This window comes from Elephantulus edwardii, unplaced genomic scaffold (assembly GCF_000299155.1).
Source record: "Elephantulus edwardii isolate Elephantulus edwardi_28Jun2011 unplaced genomic scaffold, EleEdw1.0 scaffold00030, whole genome shotgun sequence".
NCBI classification, from domain to species: Eukaryota; Metazoa; Chordata; class Mammalia; order Macroscelidea; family Macroscelididae; genus Elephantulus; species Elephantulus edwardii.
The window spans coordinates 4,935,042-4,954,933 of NW_006399780.1; the positions used below are offsets into that span (position 1 = coordinate 4,935,042).

The 19,892-nt window shown below is 44.4% G+C and overlaps 1 protein-coding gene across 1 annotated transcript in view; it reads right to left on the reverse strand.

Moving 5' to 3' along the window:
- Positions 1-19,892, reverse strand: part of GRTP1 (growth hormone regulated TBC protein 1) — a 111,963-nt gene that overhangs the window by 12,032 nt on the left and 80,039 nt on the right. The window contains exons 6-7 of the mRNA XM_006883958.1: positions 12,874-13,046; positions 12,569-12,754 (exon numbers count right to left, since the gene is read on the reverse strand). Of these exons, the coding sequence (XP_006884020.1) occupies positions 12,569-12,754; positions 12,874-13,046 (359 nt within the window). The remainder of the gene's footprint in view (positions 1-12,568; positions 12,755-12,873; positions 13,047-19,892) is intronic.

Genomic DNA, 19,892 nt, shown 5'->3' on the forward strand with positions numbered 1-19,892 from the left:
GTAGGAGAGGAAGGCCCTCTATGAGGTGGATTGATTCAGTGACTGGGATAATCGGGATGGGAGTGTCAGAGACTGTGCGATTGGCACAGGACAGAGCAACGTTTAGGGCTGTTGTACATAGGGTCGCTATGAGTCGCAAGCGACTTGACGGCACATAACAACAACAACAACAACCTTTATTTTATACTGGTTTACTTACAGAGGTCATATACCTTGTTTTCACTCCAGATCTTTCTCATCTCCTTTATCAACCAGTCCTCAAGACTATAAATCTTAATGAGAGGGAGCCCATCTTTCTCCCTCAGAATGGCTAGTGAATTCGAACCAACAGTTGGCCAGCAGCACAGCATGGTATGCACCACTACCAGAGCCCCTTCAAAAGCTCAAACTGACTGGCATCAAGTCAGAACTGATTCAAAACTAATCCAAAAACAGGTTTTCTGAGTCTGTAAATTACACAGTACATTGCCCATATGTTTCCCTCAGAGCTGCTGGTGGTTTTGAACCTTCAGAAAGGTATATCCTTTGGGTTAGCAGCACAACTCTCTATGAACTATGCCATCAGAACTTCCTAGGAGTAACAAAGCTCAGCAAAAGTCCTGGATGTTTTTACTCTTTCTGAAGAGACAGAAATGTGGGCAGTGCCACCTTGCAGAAACTTTGTCTTTCCTTGTATGTTACCCTCAGGAAACCACAATAGGAAGCAAGTGCTTCAGGGTCTGCTAACTTGAGTGGTGAATTTTCTGGATGGGATAATTTGAAAGAGAATGTTGTTGTTAAGTGTCATCAAGTTGACTACAACTCATAGCGACCCAATGCACAATAGCGCTGAACTCTGCTCTATCCTGAGCCAATCTCACTGTCTTTGATACACTTACCCTCATTACCCTAGTTATTGTGTCAATCCATCTTATCCAGGGTCTTCCTCTTCTTTGCCGTCCCTTAACCCTTCCAAGCATCATATCCTTATCCAAAGACTGATCCCTTCTGGCAACATGCCCTAAGTATGTGAAATGAAGTCTCAAAATTCTTGGTTCCAAGGAGACGTGTGGTTCTACTCTCTCCAGGTCAGACCTGTTAGTTCTCTCGGCAGTCCATGGCTTGTTCAATACTTTTCTCCAGCACCACAACTCACAGACATAAATTTTTCTTCTGTCATCCTTAGTCATTGTCCATTTCTCTGATGCATAGCAAGTAATCACAAAGATTATGGCCTAGATCAGGCACACCTTAGTCTCTAGACTGACATCCTTGCTTGTCAGCACTATGAAGAGGTCCCTAACAGCAGATTTTCCTAATGCAACTCATCTTTTGATTTCCTGACTGCTGAGGCCGAGAGTGTTGATTGTGGAAAGCTGAAACGGTTAATCTTTTCTCCATCTATCATGATGCTTCTAATGGGCCCAGTGCCGAGAATCTTCGTTTTCTTGATATTGGGATTCAATTCATATTGAAGGTGACAGTTCTTGGCACTTTCAGGCAGGAAATGCTTCATGCCCTCCTCAGTTTTAGCAAGTAAGGTTGTGTATCAGCATAATGCAGGTTGTTGATAAGTCTTCCTCCAATCCCAGTACCACATTCCTCTTCATGAAATCCAGCCTCTTGAATGATCTGTTCTGTATACAGATTGAAAAGATATGGAGACAGGATGCATCCCTGATGCACTTCTTTCCTGATTTTGAACTATGCAGTGTTTCTTTGTTGTTCTGAAAACTACCTCCTGGTCCAAGTAGAGGTTTCATATGAGCATGATCAGGTGTTCTGGGATTCCCATTCTTCTCAAGGTTAGTCACATTTGTTGTGTTCCATAGTCGGATGTCTTAGCATAGTCAATGAAATACAGATAAACATTCCTCTGGTACGCTCTGCTTTCAGCCGAGATCCATGTGACATTGACCATGATGTCCCTAGAGCCACAGCCTCTTCTAAACCCAGCTTGGATTTCTGGTAGTTCTGTGTCGATGTTCCAGTTGTTTTTTTGGATAATGTTCGCAGGATTTTGCTTGCATGTGATGTTAGTGTTATTGTTTAATAATTTTCACAATTCACACTCAGAAACAGATATTAAAAAGTTAACACTTTAAAAAAAAAAGAAAACATACAAAATTGTTTTGTGAATGAGGAACATATCCCTTCTTCCAACCAAGACTACTTTGGATGGGATCAGGAGGTAATTCTTTTTTCAAGATAAAAAGCAAAGATATTTATTAGAATTTTCCAACCAAAAGGAAGAGACAGACCTTCTTCCTTGAAAGGAAACATAAGGAGGCCAGGATGTAATTCTTTGTTGAAAAAAACCACTTCCAAACTGTGCATGAGTCAGGGATGTGGATGTATAAACATCCACATGTATACAAAAGGATGGGCTAAGCATATTTTTGAAGATTTGAAGAAACACAAAGTTCCCTCTGGACAGTAATACACACACACGCGCGCGCACACACACACACAGAGAGAGAGAGACAGACAGAGACAGAGAGAGTGGTGAGCGCAAGAAAGCAGTTTTTATTTTATTTCGTTGTTAAGGAACCACACACTCCCAGCCCAGATGGGGCTTTCTAAAATAAACATAAGGTTCTAAAAAAGAAATACCAGTGACTCTCGAACAGACAGCACCAACTTCTAGTGGCATAGTGGGCTGCATGTTATGCTGCTAACTGAAAGGAAGACACAGTCATTTGTGCCCCCTCAATTTTTTTTTCAGGTTTTGTACTTGGTTCTTGAACATATGGAAAACAAAAAATGCACAGTAAACCACATCATGATACCATTTTTTTCACTCACGTAGTAGGAATGAGAGAAGGATAATTGATGCCTTTGAGCTGTGGTGCTGGAGAAGAGTGCTGAATATACCATGGACTGCTAGGAGAACAAACAGGTTTGTCCTGGAGAGGGTGAAGCCAGAATGCTCCTTGGAGGCAAGGATTCTGAAGCTTCGTCTGACATACTTTGGACAGGTTGCAAGGAGGGACCAGACCTTGAAGGGGGATGTCATGCTTGGTAGTATGGACGGACAGTGCAAGAGAGGAAAATCCTCAATAAGATGGATTGACTCGGTGACTGAGGAGATGGGGGTAGGTGTGTCAGACATTAAGGTTGGCACAGGACAGAGCAGGGTTCTGAGCTGTTGTACATAGGATCGCTATGAGTCACAAGTGACTTGATGGCACATAACAACAACAACTGGACAAAAATAGCAGCTGGCTACCAGTGTTGGTTTAGCGTGCAGGAAAACAGGTAAGCTCATGCATGGTGGGTTGGAGTGTGTATTGATAAACATGTGGAGGCCAACTTATCATATTTGTCCTCTGGAAATTTCTCCAAGAGACCCAAGTGATGTGCATGTGACATAATCTGTGCCATAGTTTGTAAAAGCACAAAATTGGAAGCAGGTTAAATTTCCATTAATATTGTAGGGGACAACAATTAGGGTATATGCACACTAGGGAAACACTGGTAGAATACTGATGTGGAAACACCACCAACATATGCAGTTACGTAGGATGCACGCAGAGTGTGCTACTGATGAAAAAAGGAGACGAAGATTACATACTGCCTATACCTTTCTGCATGGTAAACAGTCTGAATCATTACTGACATACTAAAACTCAAAAACAGATAAACATATGGTCATATACAAATGTAAAGTAAAATACTTAAAAAACAAAAGACATCCTAAAAATATTAAAAATAAATTCTAATACATAAAATGTTGTTGTTATATGATATCACATTGGAGTCGACTCATATCTGACCCTCCAGTGGGCTTTCAAAGGTTGTAAACTGCATGAGAGGAGTTTGCCCATCTATCGCTCAGAGCAGCTGGTGGATTTGAATGTCCAGCCTTTGGGCTGGCAGCACAACTCCTTACTACTAGGCCACCAGGGCTCTGTAATATATAAAACAAACACCTCAAATTCTGACTTAATAGGCTCTCAACTGAAACTGGAGGGAAAAGAAATAAAAACCACCCATCAAAAAAACAAAACACCAAAACAAATCACCACACAAAAAAACCTCACAAAAGGAGGGTCAAATAATTGCACTACCTGAAAAATGAAATCAGTGTTACTAAAAGGTCCATGGAGAGACGAATGGACTGGTTTGTTTTGCTGTGTGTATTCTTACACCAACAAAATAAGTGAAACTATTCTTTGTTCCTGGTTCTTGAGAGGTATTCTCCAAACCCCTGGGCTCTATCCAAGTGCCTGAAGTCTTTATTATTCATGGGGAGGGGGGCTCCCCATCCCACCTTGACAGGAAATGCAATGAAGGGACTCAAGCTGGATGGGCCACACAAGAAGGGCTCAAGCGGGAGCGGAGGTCGCAGGCTGATTTCAACCACGCTGATGATGGATTAATGCCAATATGATGAAATTCTTAGAAAACATTTCTGGACACTGAAGCCTGGCTAAGCTTGCTGGCAGGTGATCTTCACTGGTGTAGAAGGAGGTAATGTACCCTTAGGGTCTAGAAGCTCCACGTGGGGACTTTCACAGCTCACTCTATAAGACTTCTTTGTGTTGGTCCTATCCTTTTTTTTTTTTTGCTACAACACTGTAATTATAAGCATAGGGCTTTTCTGAGTTCTGCAAGTCATTCTAGTCAACTCTAGGAAAAGGGGAATTTCAGCCAGCAAGTCACATGTGATAGCTTGTGGCTGGTCTCTGAGGTCCTGGGCCAACTTGGCAATCTGGATGACTGTGCCCTTTAACTTGTGAGATCTGACCTCGGTCTAGGCTGCTGGGGTCAGGGAAAAACCACATTTGCAGTTGATGTCAGATATTGGGACCTGCTGACAGAAGACACACAGACTCCATACGGGCTCATCACACTATCCTGGTGATGTCCTCTGAATCACCTCGGCCACTTCCTCTTTCAAGAGTCGCTGTTATTGAAAGCCACCAAATGATTGGGACTCAGTGAGCAGAGCTAGGGGAGCAGAGAACTGCCCACTTGCTTGTTTCCAGGGCTGTGATCTTTATGAGAACAGATGACCAGATTCTTCCTGTACAACCGCTGGTGGGTTTGAAACACTGTCCTTTCTGATCAGCAACCACTGTGCCACTATGGGCCCTTCAAGTCATTAAAAGGACTGAATCCCATACTTTGAGAAAACAGCACTTCCAACTTTTGTTTCCAATGCTATGGCTCTACTGATGTTCTCATCATGCCGTGCTGGTGAGCTGTACTGAGCTGAACCAGTAACAAAACCCCTCAGCTTTTAGTTGTTATTTTAAAAACCACATCACTTATGTACCACATTACTTCATTTGAGCAGATGAAAGACACAGGACTTGACAGTCTCTTTCTTAAATTTTATTTTTTAGCGTTTGCCTTCTCTGCTGTTAGGGAGCTCTGATGACCTAGTGGTAAGGAGCTGCGCTGCCAACACAAAGGCAGGTAGTTCGAATCCACCAGTGCTCTGAGGGGGGAAAGACTCTCCTGTGCTATGTCTATTGCACAGCAGCCTATGAAAAGCAGCTGGACGGTCTAGGATGAATCAGTTCTGACTTAATGGCAAAGAGTTTTCGAGTCTGGTGATGCAGTTCGTCAGGAGCTGCATTGCTGCAAGGGCAGAGCCATTCTGGCAGTTGGAATCTACAGATGAGCAGTTCCATGAGAGAAAGACAGGTGTGAAATTTAGGGTCTCCCCCCAAAACAAAACCCACGGGAAGGAGACCTGAGTCAGTTCTGACTAGACATCAATGAGTGAGTGAGTGAGTGAGTAAGGAGGATTTAACCCCAGAAGGTGCTGCAATATCTCATCATGTAGGATGCAGGGTCAGCTAGGAATGGATCCTCATTCAAGGGCAATGATTTGAGAGGCAACTTTTCCAGTAAGTTGTTGTTGCTGTTGTGCACCACTGAGTGGGAAGAGACCCATAGCTGACCCTCCAGGGGGTTTTCTGAGGCAGTTAACTTCACGGGAAGAGATTGCCCATCTTTCTCCTGCGGAGCAGCTTATAGATTTAAACCAACTGCCTTTTGGGTTAAAATGCAGTCTCTTATTACTAGCCCACCAGAGCTCTCTTTTCCAGTGAGTAGCCCCTCTCAATAGTATGGACAAAGTATGTGACGTGAGATTGTGAGTCTGATGCAGTATTCTTTTGGACACAGGGCTCTGGGGGCCTAGTGGTAAGAAGCTGTGCTGCAATCTCAAAGACAAGCAGTTTGAATCCACCCGCTGCTCCAGAGGAGAAGGATGGGCAATCTCCTCCTGTGTGATTTACTGCCTCTGAAAACCTGCCAGGAGGTCAGCAATGGGTCGCTTCCAACTCAACAGCACCCAGCAACAGCAACAGCCACGGTCTTTGTAATTCCTGCTGTCTGTATAGTAGAGGGGCTCTGCAAATGAGTACGTGTAGTCCACACCAAAGGGTTGAACAGGCTGCTAATAACATAAATAAGGTGTCTGGCACCCTTGTAGGAATGTTGCTGTTACGCACCAGCAAGTCAGAACTGAACCACAGCTGCTCTCCAGGAGACAGTTAGCTGACCCTAACTACCAGCAGGAAGACGACACAGGGGTGGAGTGCATTTTTGGACCTGGGGTTTCTGTACTAGGCACCTCCCAGACTCAGAACAAAGAGAGATGTGACTGCAGACGGTGAGAGAGAGAGAAGCAGAGGCTGAGGAGACAGCAAGAGCAGAGGAAACAGAACCACACTGGCAAGAAGCAGTGGAGTGGGCTTCCTAGTCCTCAAATGAGAGAGAGGAAAAGTGAGGTGCCTCCAGGCACTTATTAGTGGAGATAAAAAGCTTGGCAATAATTGCCAGGGCAGAGAAGATAGGCTGAGGGGCAAGGAGAGGTGAGCATAGCTAAGAAGAGGCAGTCTTGATTGAAGAACTTTATCTTGAGCCCTTTTTGATGCTGAATTGTAACCTGTCACTTTTGTTGTGTTTGTTTTTTTCCAAGTTTTATATTATTTATTATTCAGTGTAAATCCCAACATGATACACTGATGTGGTTTCATGCATTTAGGGAAGAAACATATCTTTGTTAAGTGAGAAATTGTGCGGATGGCTTCTGGAAGATCTTCATTCTAAGCGGCTTTTTAAAAACATTTCCATTTAGAAGTCAGGGCCTTCTTTCTTCAGTTTGCTGTAATCCACATTCACTGAGTAAAACTTGTATTGATCATTGGGGCCTAGTTTGTTCCATGGTTCTGGGTTATTCTTTCTGTCCCAACAGACATCTGGATTAAATAATGCCAGACGCATGACATACAAGGCTGCTCCAGTACCTCCAGCTCCAATGAATACAAAGAGAGGTATCAAACTTGGGTGCTTCTTGTCTTGATTGATGATCTGACGGAGCATGTTTGCGGCAGAGCCCTCCCATGCGCAAGGAGAGGATATGTAAAATTAACAGGCCTCCTTGGAAAGAGAACTCTCTGCCCCAAGTGTGGGCGTTAACCTGTCACTTTTCCAACAAACCCCATGATCTTAATCGTTGTGTGTTGACACTGCAACAAATACCAACCTAGCAGAGAAGCAGAGGGAGGGACAGCTCGGGTCAGACTTGATACAAAGGCTGGAGAGAGGAGATAAGTGATCAGAGCCCCTTTAAGAATTAGTATGAGGCTGTTAACCTTGATTCTCTCTCTCATTAAGCCAGAGAAGGTCAGATGCCTCTTGCACTCCTCTTTTACACAGCTTGGCTCTGACATGCAGTAGAGCGACTCCTCTCCAAGCCATGTGAAATTCGATAAACTCATTGCTGTTGACTCAAAGCTGACCCTCCGTTGGGTTTCTGAGGCTTTAAATTGTTGCCAGAATGGCGTGGCTTAGCCATGCAACTCCCTGTGGACTAGGCCACCAGCGCTGCCTGAAATTGGATAAGCCAGCCTTTTCTGACATTACCCAAGTCTGTACCTTGGCCCCACGCCACCTGTTCCAGTTTCCTTTTTCAGTCCAACTCTCTTCATCTCCGCACAGCTGTTCTTGTGAGGTCAATTGCCTGAATGTCTGCAGCCCAGAACAATTAGCATTTTCTATGCACCTCCTAACAGCTAGGGGATCTGCTAAACCCATAAACAAAGTCCCTGATGTTGTTTTGTTGTTGTTAGGTGCCGCTGAGTTGACTCTGAATCATGGTGACCCTATGAACCACAGACCTGAATCTCGTCCTATCCTGTGCCATCCTCATCATCTCCAACAGTCTCTGTGTCAACCCATCTCAATGGGGGTCTTCCTCTGTTTTGCTCACCCTCCACCCTTCCAAGCATGGTATCTTTTTTCCAAGAAATAACCTCTTCTAGCATAACAGACAAAGTTTTGTCATCCTTGCTTCCAAGAAGCACTCTGGCTGCACCATTTCCAAGACATACTTGTTTGTTCTTTTGGCAGTCCATGGGATATTCAATACTCTTTTCAAACACCACAACTCAAAGGCATCAATTCTTCTTCTGTCATCCTTATTCAATGTCCAGCTCTCAGATGCATAGCAAGTACTTGAAAAGAGCAAGGCATGAATCTCGCAAACCTCAGTCTTCAAAATGACATCACTGCTCTTAAGTATTGTGGAGAGATCCCTGACAGCCAACTTGCCCAAAACAAGACATCTCCTTATCTCCTAACTGCTGGTACCAAGGGTATTAACTGTGGTTGCAAGCAAAATGACATAATTTACAGTTTCAGTCCTATCATGATGTTGCCCACTGGCCCAGTGGTAAGGGCCTTTGTCTTCTTGATGCTAAGATGCAATCAATATTGAAGGCTGTACCAGGAAGCCTCCTTCTTACTTTTCTACCAGGTTCCTTTATTTCCCAACTCAAAACTGCCCACTCTCAGAGGAGTTTGAGAAGACTGTCTTTTATCACTGGGGGAAAAGGTACAGAGAAGCTTTCTATACATTTCTACTATATACATTGCTACTGCCTTCAAATCTATCATTACTACAAAATAAAATGACAAAAGGGATCATGTATCCGAGATTAAGATTTCTCAGGTTCTAACGTTCAGTCAAATTTTGACAAATTATATTAGATTTGTAATTTGTACCTGAATTCCCTAACATCTCCCCATTTAAACTCAAATTCACTGCCTCAAGTCAGACCTGATGCACAGCTGGGTTCGGAAGTTGTAACCTCAGGAGTCCACCAGAGAGGTGCGGCCTTTGGGTTAACTCTCCACAGACTAAGCCACCAGCGCTCCCTTCTCCCCACTTGTTTTCTTAGGGGCCGTCAAGATGTCAACTCACACTATAAATAAGAGATCAAGACCTTGCCCAGTCCTCACCAACTCAGCCACACTCAGGCCCCCTGCTGCAACCATGTCTCAATCCAGCTCACAAGGTTCTTCTCTTTCTCTGACCTTCCACTTTTCCCAGCATCATGACTTTTCCTGCGGACTGATACACCCTGACAACATGCTTGTAGTATGCGCTCCCCACTTGTCCAGTTCAAGCCTGCCCTTTATGGCCTAGCTCTGCCTGCACAGGCCCCTGAGGCTTCCTGAGCTGCTTTTGCTCCAGGCTGTTGAATGCTAAGTAACATTCTTGGGACCTCACTCCTCAAGCAGCCCTACCCGCAGGGAACCTTTCTTCCAGGCTAGACAGACAATACACCAGTTTCAACCAATCTGTTGCAGTGGCATCCCTTGTAACTCATGCTGACCTTGGTTGTACAAGGTTCCAAGGTTGTGATGTTTCAGAAGTGGACTGCCAGGTGCTTCTAAGGCCCCTCTGGGTGGGTTCAAGCCACTAGCCTTTCCCCCTCACTGTCTAGCGACTAACATTTGTACCACCCAGTAAGATGGAGTCTAGAGAGAGCTGCACTGCAAACTCAGAGGTGGTGCCTTTCTGCTGGTCGGAATCCACCAGGAGCATGACAGGAAAAAGATGGCCAATCTTCAGTCTGCAAATCCAGTGAGAGCCAGCTGCAAGTTGGCTATAATTTCACAATAGTGAGAGAAGTGGAGTATGTGTGTGTGAGTGTCCAGCCAGATACGTAAGTCTGATAGCTTAGTGGTAAGGAGTGGCACTGTCAATGCAAAGCACATAGTTCAAATCCATCAGCTGCTCTGTGAGAAGGTGGACAATCTTCACACATGTGATTTACTACCTCTAAAACCCCTCTGGACAGTCAAATTTGGGTCAGTTCTTATTTGATGGTTCATAACAACAATAACCAGGTAGATGTTATTGTTACATGCTGCCGAGTCAGAACTGATTCACAGCTGACCCTCCGCAGGGTGCCTGCCTCTGAAACACACAGGAGGAGCCTGCCTATTTCTCCTATGGAGCAGCTGGTGGATCCAAACTGCCTGCCTTTGGGTTGACAGTGCTACTCCTTACCCACTACACCACCAGAGTTCCTTAGACTGATAATTGATAAGTACAATTCTATGCTCTCTAGGAAGGTACTAATTGTTGTCTAGGGAGTTCTGATGGCCTAACGGTAAGAAGCTCTGCTGCAATTAAATGCTTCTGAAAACCTGCTGGAGAGTCAGCTATGGGGCAGTTCTGAGTCAATGGTACACAACAACAACCACAACAATAAAAACAATGCAAAGAAGGGAGGTTGCATGGCCTGTGGTAAGAAGCTGTGCTGCTATCCCAAAGGTACACAATCTGAATCCACTAGCAGCTCCATTAAATTAATGGCTCCTCCCATTAAATTACTGCCTCTGAGAACCTGCTGGAGGGTCAGCTATGGTACACAGAACAACAGTGCAAACAAGAATAGTAGAGAGCTAATTTAAACAAGGTAACCAGGATCTTCTCTGAGACCAGAAAGCTGGGCAGCCAATTACGTGAAGAGCTGGAAGAAGGGTCCAAGGTAGAGAGAAGCAGCAGCAAGGCCCCGAGCCTCTAATCACACACTGTTGTTACCTCCCAGGTCCGACAAAAAGCTAAAGCCAATTGCTACCAAACATATGTCACTAAACCCAAGGCAACACTGTATGTGTCCGAACTGGGCTTCTTCAGGTTTCAAGGGTGGATTTGGGGAAGGAGATCAAGTCTTCCTTCCAACGATGAACTTGAACCAGCGACCTTTCAAATAACAGCCCAATGTTTAACCACGTGAAACTCCTGTGAGATTCCTGTGAGAAACTGCCGTAGTCAGGTGCCCTCCAGTGGGCTCCGACTCAAAGCGACCCTGAGCGGAACAGAACAGAACTCAGCCCAATCCTGCGCCACCTTTCACAATCTCTGCTGGGCTTAAGCTCATGGCTGCAGTCTCTGTCAGTCCACCTCACTGAGGGTCTTACAGGAAAAGTGGAGAAAGTGAAATGACCCTTTTCATTTGTCTGTTCTTCAGTCCCTTAACAGGGAGCTGAGGGCCTGTCTTTCTGGTGAGACGAACTGATGAAGGAAGACAACCCAAACAGCAGACAGCTTCCTCCTTGCCTCTCTACCAGCTTCCCCTCTTAACCAATTCAAGGTTGTCTTTCCAGCGAGGGACTTCCTTCTCCCTGTAGGAGTTTGGAAGAATCGCCTTTAGGCATCTAAGATGTCATCACTGGGGGAAAGGGTACAAGTAACAAGGGTCTCTAACATTTTTGCTACTTCCTTTAATTCCATCATTATTTTGAAAAAGATAAAACGCATCATGCGTTCACTGAGAAACTCTCATTGCTGTCAGGTCAGTTCCAACTCTCATACTTGACCCTCTGTTGGATTTCAGAGGCTGTAATTTGCATGGGAAGGGATTGTGCATTTTCCTCCCTGGGAGCCACTGGTGGGTTCAAGTGGCCAGAGAAGGTTTGACCTTTGGGTTAGCAGCCCAAGCCCTAAGGGTTACGCCCAGAGCTTTCTCACTATGGAACTAGAGCATGATAAAGAAAAAAACCTCCAGAAATTTCACTGATCCTATAGCTTCTGCTTCTTCCCCTCTACTCTAAGCCTTTTATGAGCAAAGTGTCAGGACAATTTGTGTTCCACCCCACCCTCTGGTGACTGTCATGCTGGCTCTGCAGGTATCCCGAGAAGGTCACAGTGTGACTTGGGGCAGCAAGAGATGAACTGCAGTCTGTCACGTGGCAAGTCCCTCAGCAGTCTAAGGCCGACTTGAGAGCATCTCCAGGAAACCATGCAAGGATTCACAGACTCCAGCTGTCCCCAGAGCTCAGAGAACACAGGAGGCTGGAAAAGGTTTAGGGTCCATTCTAGAGGATCTCTGGAGAGGGGAGGGGAATGTGGGCGTGAACACCCCCAGGGCAGTGGGAGGAACCCAGGGCTCAGACAGAGGCCCACAAGAAAATAGTGCTGAGCAAGGCAGGCAGATAGGGAATACCAGGACACTCCACCAGGAGGTGCCAGGTACTAAGTACCACACACCAGTTCCCACCAAATGGACTCCGACTCCCAGTGACACCGTATTTCGGAGCAGAACCATGCTCTACAGCCTGTCAATGGCGAGGCTTTCCAATGTAGGCCTTTCCCTCATGGCGCCTCTGAGCAGACTCAAACCTGCAACTTTTTGATTAGCAGCCAGGTGAGTTAACTGTTTGCACTAGCCAGGGGAATCCATTAAAGATCTCAAATGATGACCAAATATGTAGGCCCTGAAGCCTGGTATGACTTCCAGGCATACAGGGTAGGAATAAGGTAGATACTCACCTGCATAAATGTGTGACACTCTGTTACAAAATCCCCCTTTGTGATCTGCTTAAACTTATCACAAATGTCTGCAAAGTTGGTGGCTTCCAAAATAAAGGCTTGATGTTGTTTAATCAAGGTCAAGGCCACCCGGAAGATAACTTTTGAGCCTTCGTTGAATAAGCAGTCCCAAATTCGAAGCACGGTCTGTAGAAAGCGAGATGTTCAACAGGGGGGGAAATATCACTCATTCAGCTACAGTGTGGTCGGCGACTAGCACTACAGTTTAAATCCCAAGGGCATCTCTGATCCACATGCTCTCTCACCTCGACAGGTAGGATGTCAATGAACAAGCAGATGAACCAGCGGGACACCACCAAGGTCCACAGCACACCGTGCCCCTCCATCAGGTCCGCCACGGCTGGGATCTTCATCCTTACAAGCTCACCCAGCACTTCCTGGTCCGTTTTCAGACCTAGCATTGCTGGGCTATAGTAGTCTTTTACAGAGGAGAGGAGAAAGAAAAGACAAGAAACATTAAATACACAGTAAAAAAGAAAAAAAAAATCCCCAGCTGACAGCATCATCCTCATTCCCCTTGAAGAGCTGGCTCAAACAAGGTTAGCCAGGTAGATTCCTCTTCAGAAGGAAAAAAAGTAAAATTAAAAGAGGAGAGACAGAAGTTAGATTCCAGAAGAAAAACTGAAAGAAATGCCAACTTTCCATAAGAAACAAAGGTAGGCTTCCGGGGATGACCACCAGAGGGAGCTACAGTGCCGTGTCTCTGGACGCCTGACCTGGCCAGCAGTTAAAATCTTCAGGTGGCAGCAGCTTCTGCATTTCAACTGTAGGGTTAGTCCCAGCATGACAAAGGACAAACCAGCTCTAATCTCAGTTGCTGGCGTTAGCAGCTTTCAAACTGACTACCCTGGCACCACTGTTGGTTAGATCAGTTACAAAGAGAACTGAAGGGAGGAGGCAGCACCAGGTGTAGAGCCCTGAGGCCGGACAGCCAAGGATGGTGTGCCATGACCTCCAGGGACCAGCTGTCAGTCTATCTGCAGCAGTGTTCACTTGGACTACAGATGTAAGCTCTGTTTCTAGGAGAAGCTCCATGGACTGCAGAAATGCTAAACTTTGGATTCTGGATGTGGGGCTTCTGTGTTCAGTTACTTCATGCCCATCTGATGTCGGATAACGGGTCCTTTCAGAGTAGGGGTGGTGAATCTCCAAGTTAAGAATCATGAGGATACAATCTCAAAGAAAACACAAACTCAAGCTCACTGCCATCAAGTCAGAACTGACCTGCTGAGGCTGTAAATCATACAGAAGAATGCCCATCTTTCCCAAACAGCTGCTGGTGAATTTAAACCACTGGAGAGGTCATGCTGTTGGGTCATCAGTGCTACAGTCCCTACAGACTATGCCATTAGAGCTTCCTATATAAAATGAAAGAGATGAAGAAATTTGCCAGGAAGAGGAAGTGGGATTCAGGGCAAATCGACTTGGTCCTGCTCGGGTATTTCACTTGGCACTCCCATTCTTCTTCCCGCAGAGCAAATGGCACAGGGTAAGGGGAAGACCAGAGATCCGTTATGTGATCTAAAATGCAGGCCCCTGGAGCCTGTGTTATTTTTTCTTCTTAAATATTGTTACAGTTATTAAAAGAAAGAATACTTGACCCAAACACATAGATTTCTGGTCATATGGCTGGCAATTAAAGTTTCTGTCACAGGCGGGCCCTCAGTAACACCTGGAATGATCTGGGAGTAAAGCAAGGATCCAGAGTCCCTACTCTGAGAGCCTCTTTGACTCTTAGCTCTGGGAAGACTGAAGCCAAGAAACATAGATCTCCTAGGGACACCGCGGCCTCAGGGGTAAAGGAGATAGGACAAAGGCCTTCCCCAGAGCCCACACAGACCTGAATTTGGACTTCTAGCCTCCTACACGGTAAGAAAATCCACTTCTGTTAGTTAAAGGCAATTTATCAATAAAGTTTGGATTCACTGTCTGCCATGGATGATGTTGTTCTTGCTATGTGTTTTCAAGTTGGATCCAAGCGACAGGTAACTCTAGCGGTCAGAGGTGGTAAGTTGCACGGGAGGAAATGACCATCTTTTCCTTGTGGAGCAGTTAGTGGATTCGAACCACATGCCTTTGGGTTGCAGGACAACTCCTTGCCCAGTGGGCCACCTGAGTTCCCTTGGATTTATTTTCTGCCATGGATAGAAGGTGGATTTAAGGTTTCTGAGTAGGCTGCTTCAGCATCTTCCCAGTGCCTGGGAGGATTCTGCACCATCAAGTATGCTTGAGCCCCTTCTTCCATTCCTAGGGTTGTCTGAGCTGACTTCCCCTCCAACAGCCCCATGAAGCATCAGTTCCCAGTCTTCTTCTCAGGCGTCCGTCCCAAAGATGGCTCCTTCCCTGCGCACATGCAGGAACCTCTGTCCTTTCCCCTCTTCTCTCCTCCTCGCCAGACTTCCCCCTTTTTCCACTTCTATGATATTTGTCACTTCCTTTTTTTCTTCATTATTTTTTGTTGGTTTGTTTTGGGTTTAAAGATGCCAGCAATAATTCGGAACACTATTGTTGTAGGTAGGTGCCAAGTGGGCTGTGACTCACAGCGACCCAGCATACAAGAGAACAAAGCACTGCCTGACCTGCGTCTTATCTTTACAACTGCTGCTAAAAGTAAACCCACCTTTGCACAGAGAACGAAGCACTGCCTGACCTGCATCTGTCTGTGTCCGTCATCCTTATATTGCTGCTAAACATAAACCCACCTTTGCACAGACTATGTCAATCCATCTCAGTTAATCACTTAACAGTTAACCCCAAGGCCAACGTCTGCTGTTCAAACTCACCCAGCAGTTTCCTCGAACAAAAGACCAGGCTCCATCAAGATCACGGCCTCAAACCACCAGGGGCTGATCTACTCTGGCAGTGTTGAAGGGTCTGCTGAGTTGGAATCAAGTCAACGGCAAAACACCACAGTCTCAACGCCACACTTTCCCATTAGCCTCCCTACCAATTTAACTTGAAAGCCAATAAAAATTCAACAAGTTTAATAATTTAATAAACTAGGTAAATTAAAGCCATAAGCCAAACACAGTCCTGTTCTCTGTCCATATGCAGTCTTGGTTACTCATCATGACAGAGGAATGAGATGCTTCTTTTAATTAAATATTGTGGTTAATAGAATCCTCATAAATAATGACATCACAGGCATGTTACTCATTTTCAAAAAGCAAACATGCAATAAAGACTAATACTACAGTGTTCTGAAAAGAATTGAATTTACATTAATGCAGTTATAAATTATCAAGGATTTTAAAAATCTTTACTTTTTTAATATTTTAGAAATTTTAGTTTAATGCTCTGTGGTACACTGGTTGGAAATCTGGATCCCACGTTCATTCTTCCTACCTTAACACTGCTTCCTAGGGTGATAACATTCACCTTCCAAGGATAAGAGATACCAAAAGCAATCGAGAGGGCTGATTATACCAGGGCACTTCTGCATTTGAATCTTTGAACTCTTTGCTCTCTTATTCCTTCAAATAGAACATCTGTAAACTGCACTCAGTTCTTTTTCTCTAGAATGTCCTTCATGCCTCCACGAGTCCTATAGGCAACATCTCTTACACAAACCAGGGCTGAGCTTCATGAAGCAACAAGGCGATCTGTGCAGAAAACAAGGGATAAGGACTAAGCATAGGATGACCTTGCTCTCAATTATAGAGGCTTTACAACAGTTTCCAAAAATAAAGGTGTTAGCCGGCTACACTGAGCTGACCTAGGCTCAAAGGAGCAGGGTCCGTGGGCCAGAGGGCTTCCAGCTAAGCCTGGATTCTAGACTCTCTTCCACCACAAGATAATTTTGAAAACCCCAAAGTCCTCCAGGCTGTGAGCAGGCCTGGTTGATTCTGCATCAAACTCTGGCCTGATATAATGGTCTCTGCTTGGACAAATATAGAAAAAAAGTAGGTAGACTCATCCTCAGACTTTTTCTTAGTTTTTTTAAATTGGTATTTTTATTATTCACATACACTGTGTTTCTTGCTTGCATATTGTTTTTGATACAATCTTTTATTTATATTAAACGCAGAGGTATTTTGAATAAATGTCTTTTGGTAGTAACTTTCCAATATCTGTTCACTGCTTTCTCCTTGCTCAGTTGGATGACCTGCTTGTTCCTTTTCTATTCCATTGTTTTGAAATTTGATAGGCTTTTCCTGTCTTGCTATCATTAAGAGAAGGTGGCACAGCAAGAGGAAAAAAAAACCAACTGAGATTCCAGCTTACATTCGATTCAGCAGCATTCAGACCAACAGCCTTTAATTAAGATGGAATGAAAATGTAAAAGTTCACGTAGTGACTTCTCATCCACATCTGAGTCTCTGGCACAGCAAGTCTCTGGGGCATACATACACAGATGAAGAGACGACAAAAATGAAGCTGCTCTTAACTGATTTAGCCCATACCTACTCCCTCACCCCCTCCAAAAAGAAACAAATCACCTAGGCTAAATAAATAAACAAGGGTATAAAGGTGTGAAAATCACTCCCTAAACTGGGTCACTGAGGTGGAAACTGAATCCACCACCTCTCTCCATTTCTCCCCCTAAAGAATTCTTTCCTTCAGTAGTGAAAGCAAAGCAAACTATTACACTATTGATTCTAGGTCGGGCCAGTCCTTCAAAAGCAAAAGAGCAGCACATTGCGCCCAACACTGAGGTTCCTCACAAATGACCTCGTGTTGCTTTCTCCTCCCACCTGACTGCCCCCATGTCCTTGTTCGGGACATTCCTGTCTTTGCAAACAAGCAAATAAACTCTTTACAGAGGTTCTGACACAGCACTGTCCATGCCTCCAAGACGAGACAGAGAACACAGCTGTATACTTCCCAAGTAATTGTTTGAGGTCCGTGCTGTGCGTGTTCCCAGACTGAAGAAATGCTGGAAGAAACTCACCAAAACTGTACCCACAGCAGCCTGTGAGGGCTTTCCCCCTTTCTCTAGTCATGATTTTATGTTTTCCTGTATTTCCAGAATAGATGTGCATGTGTTATACTATCACACAGACACACTTTTTTTTAAGACTGAAAAACAAACCAATGAATCAAGTTGAATCTGAAATATGGCAGCCCCAGGTGTTGCACAAAAGGATGTTTCATAAGGTTTTCAATGGTTGGCTTTTTGAAAGGGCAAACAGAAAGTAAAAATAAGGAGGGGACTTCCTCCCCTCCCTTTCTGTCAGTAATCACTCTAGAAAGCAAGGTTTTTCTCTGTCTCTTTGAAAAGTATACAAAGCTAGGATGTTTCCTTATGGGCCTGGAAGCCAGCTCTTTTGAAATAGAATCACCAGGTTCATGCTGGAGGTTCACACTCCTCCTCCCTCCCAGTGTCCACTCGTGGCATGAAATGAGCAAAATGCCATGCAAGGCTGAGCAAACCTGCTGCTGACCAGAAAGACACTAAAGATGACCTACTTTATCTTGAAAATAAAATGTGACATGTTGTATTTTCACTTAGATAGATAAGTGTATTCAGTTATTTATGTATCAGAAATAGATCTCTGTCTTTGCAAACTCTTGACAGATTCTGGTCTAATGTTTATGCAAGAATAAAATAGTTTTATTTCTTTCTCATCTGATTCTGTGCTGGGAACAAATTTGTTTTAATTACATTTTCCCATGAATCAACACACACACACACAGATTGAAAGAGAGAGAGGGAAAGAAATAGATCTCATTCACTTTTAATTTGGAAAAAAAACCCAACCTGGGTCAAACAATTTTATAACTATTATAACTAACACACCCAATAACACTTCTCTATTGATGATTATTATGTAGAGAAGTAGAAGGAAAAGAAGTAAATCCATTCATTTGTTTTTAAAAAAAAAAAAACACAAACCACACCAAACAAATCAGAGTCTAACCTTGAAACCATAAGAGGCCAAAGCCTTTATTGTACGGGGCATATGTATTGGGGTGCAACCAAAAAGCTGAGAAAATTTACTTCTCTATCTACCAACCTAAAGGCAAAGGATGTGAATTCACTGGCTGCTCTGCAGCAGAAAGGTGGGCAATTTCCTCCCAAATGACATACAGTCCCTGCAAACTCACTGGAGGGTCAGCTATGAATCAATTCTGACTTGACAAAAACGAGGGTTTGTTGTTGGTTTTGTTTTGTTTTTTTTTAGGGGGGGGGGTAAAAAAATGAGCTGCTAGTCCAAAGGCACATGGTGGGGAAAAGACGGGCAATCTCTTCATGTGTGATTTACTGTCTCTAAAAACCTACTAGAGGGTTAGTTATCAGTCAGTTCTTATGCAACAGCACGTAACAACACCACTACAGAAAAGATTGAAACTGTTCAACTATTTCATTTAACTTGGATCCACAATAAACACCCACAGTAGTAAAAGTCAAGAAACCAAAATATATGTTATAGTGGGGGGGAAATCAGCTGTCAAAGACCTCTACAAAGTGCTTAAGAGTTAAGAGCAAGGATGTCAGTTTAAAGAAGAATCGATGAGCGGTGGTACTGGAGAAGAGTACTGAATATCCCATGGACTGCCAGAAGAATAAATCTTGGAGGAAGTGATACCAGGGTGCTGCTCTTGAGAAGCAAGGATGATGAAGCTTTGTCTCACATACTTTGGGCATGTCATCAGGAGGGGCCAGTTTTTAGAAAAAGACATCAAGTGGGGAAAGACAGAGGGTCAGAAGAAGTTAGACCCTCAACAAGACAGACTGTGACACAGGGACTGTAACAACAGGCTGGAGGATATCAGATGGGGAGGATGGCGCAGGAGAGAGTCACCATGAGTTACAGTCATCTCAATGGCACGACCACAAGAATGCACACTAGGGATCCAGTGAGGACTGAGGGCAAACCTGACAAACATCCTGCCCCAGACCTCAGTTAACTGCACATCTGACCTCTACATCCACCTCCAGCCTTCCCTCATCTCCCACACCTCCACGCACCCACAAGTCATGATTCAGGGTGCAGCTGTCCCTGTGGCGGCTACAAGGAGCCGGGGGCTAGCAAAACTGAATTTGGTTGGTTGAAAAGTCCAGAATAAGATGTGCACAGCGAAGTGGACTGGAGGAGGGGTGGGAGGAAATTATGCGACAAGAAATGATTTATTTTTAAAAAAGCTAACTGGGGGAGGGTAGGAGGAAAAGATACAACAATGAGTGAATAAAAAAAAATCCAACTTTTCTGTAAACTTTCATTAAAATCACAATTGTTGTTGTTTGTTGTTGTTGTTATGTGCCGTCGAGTCGCCTGCGACTCATAGCGACCCTATGTACAACAGCCCTAAACTCCGCTCT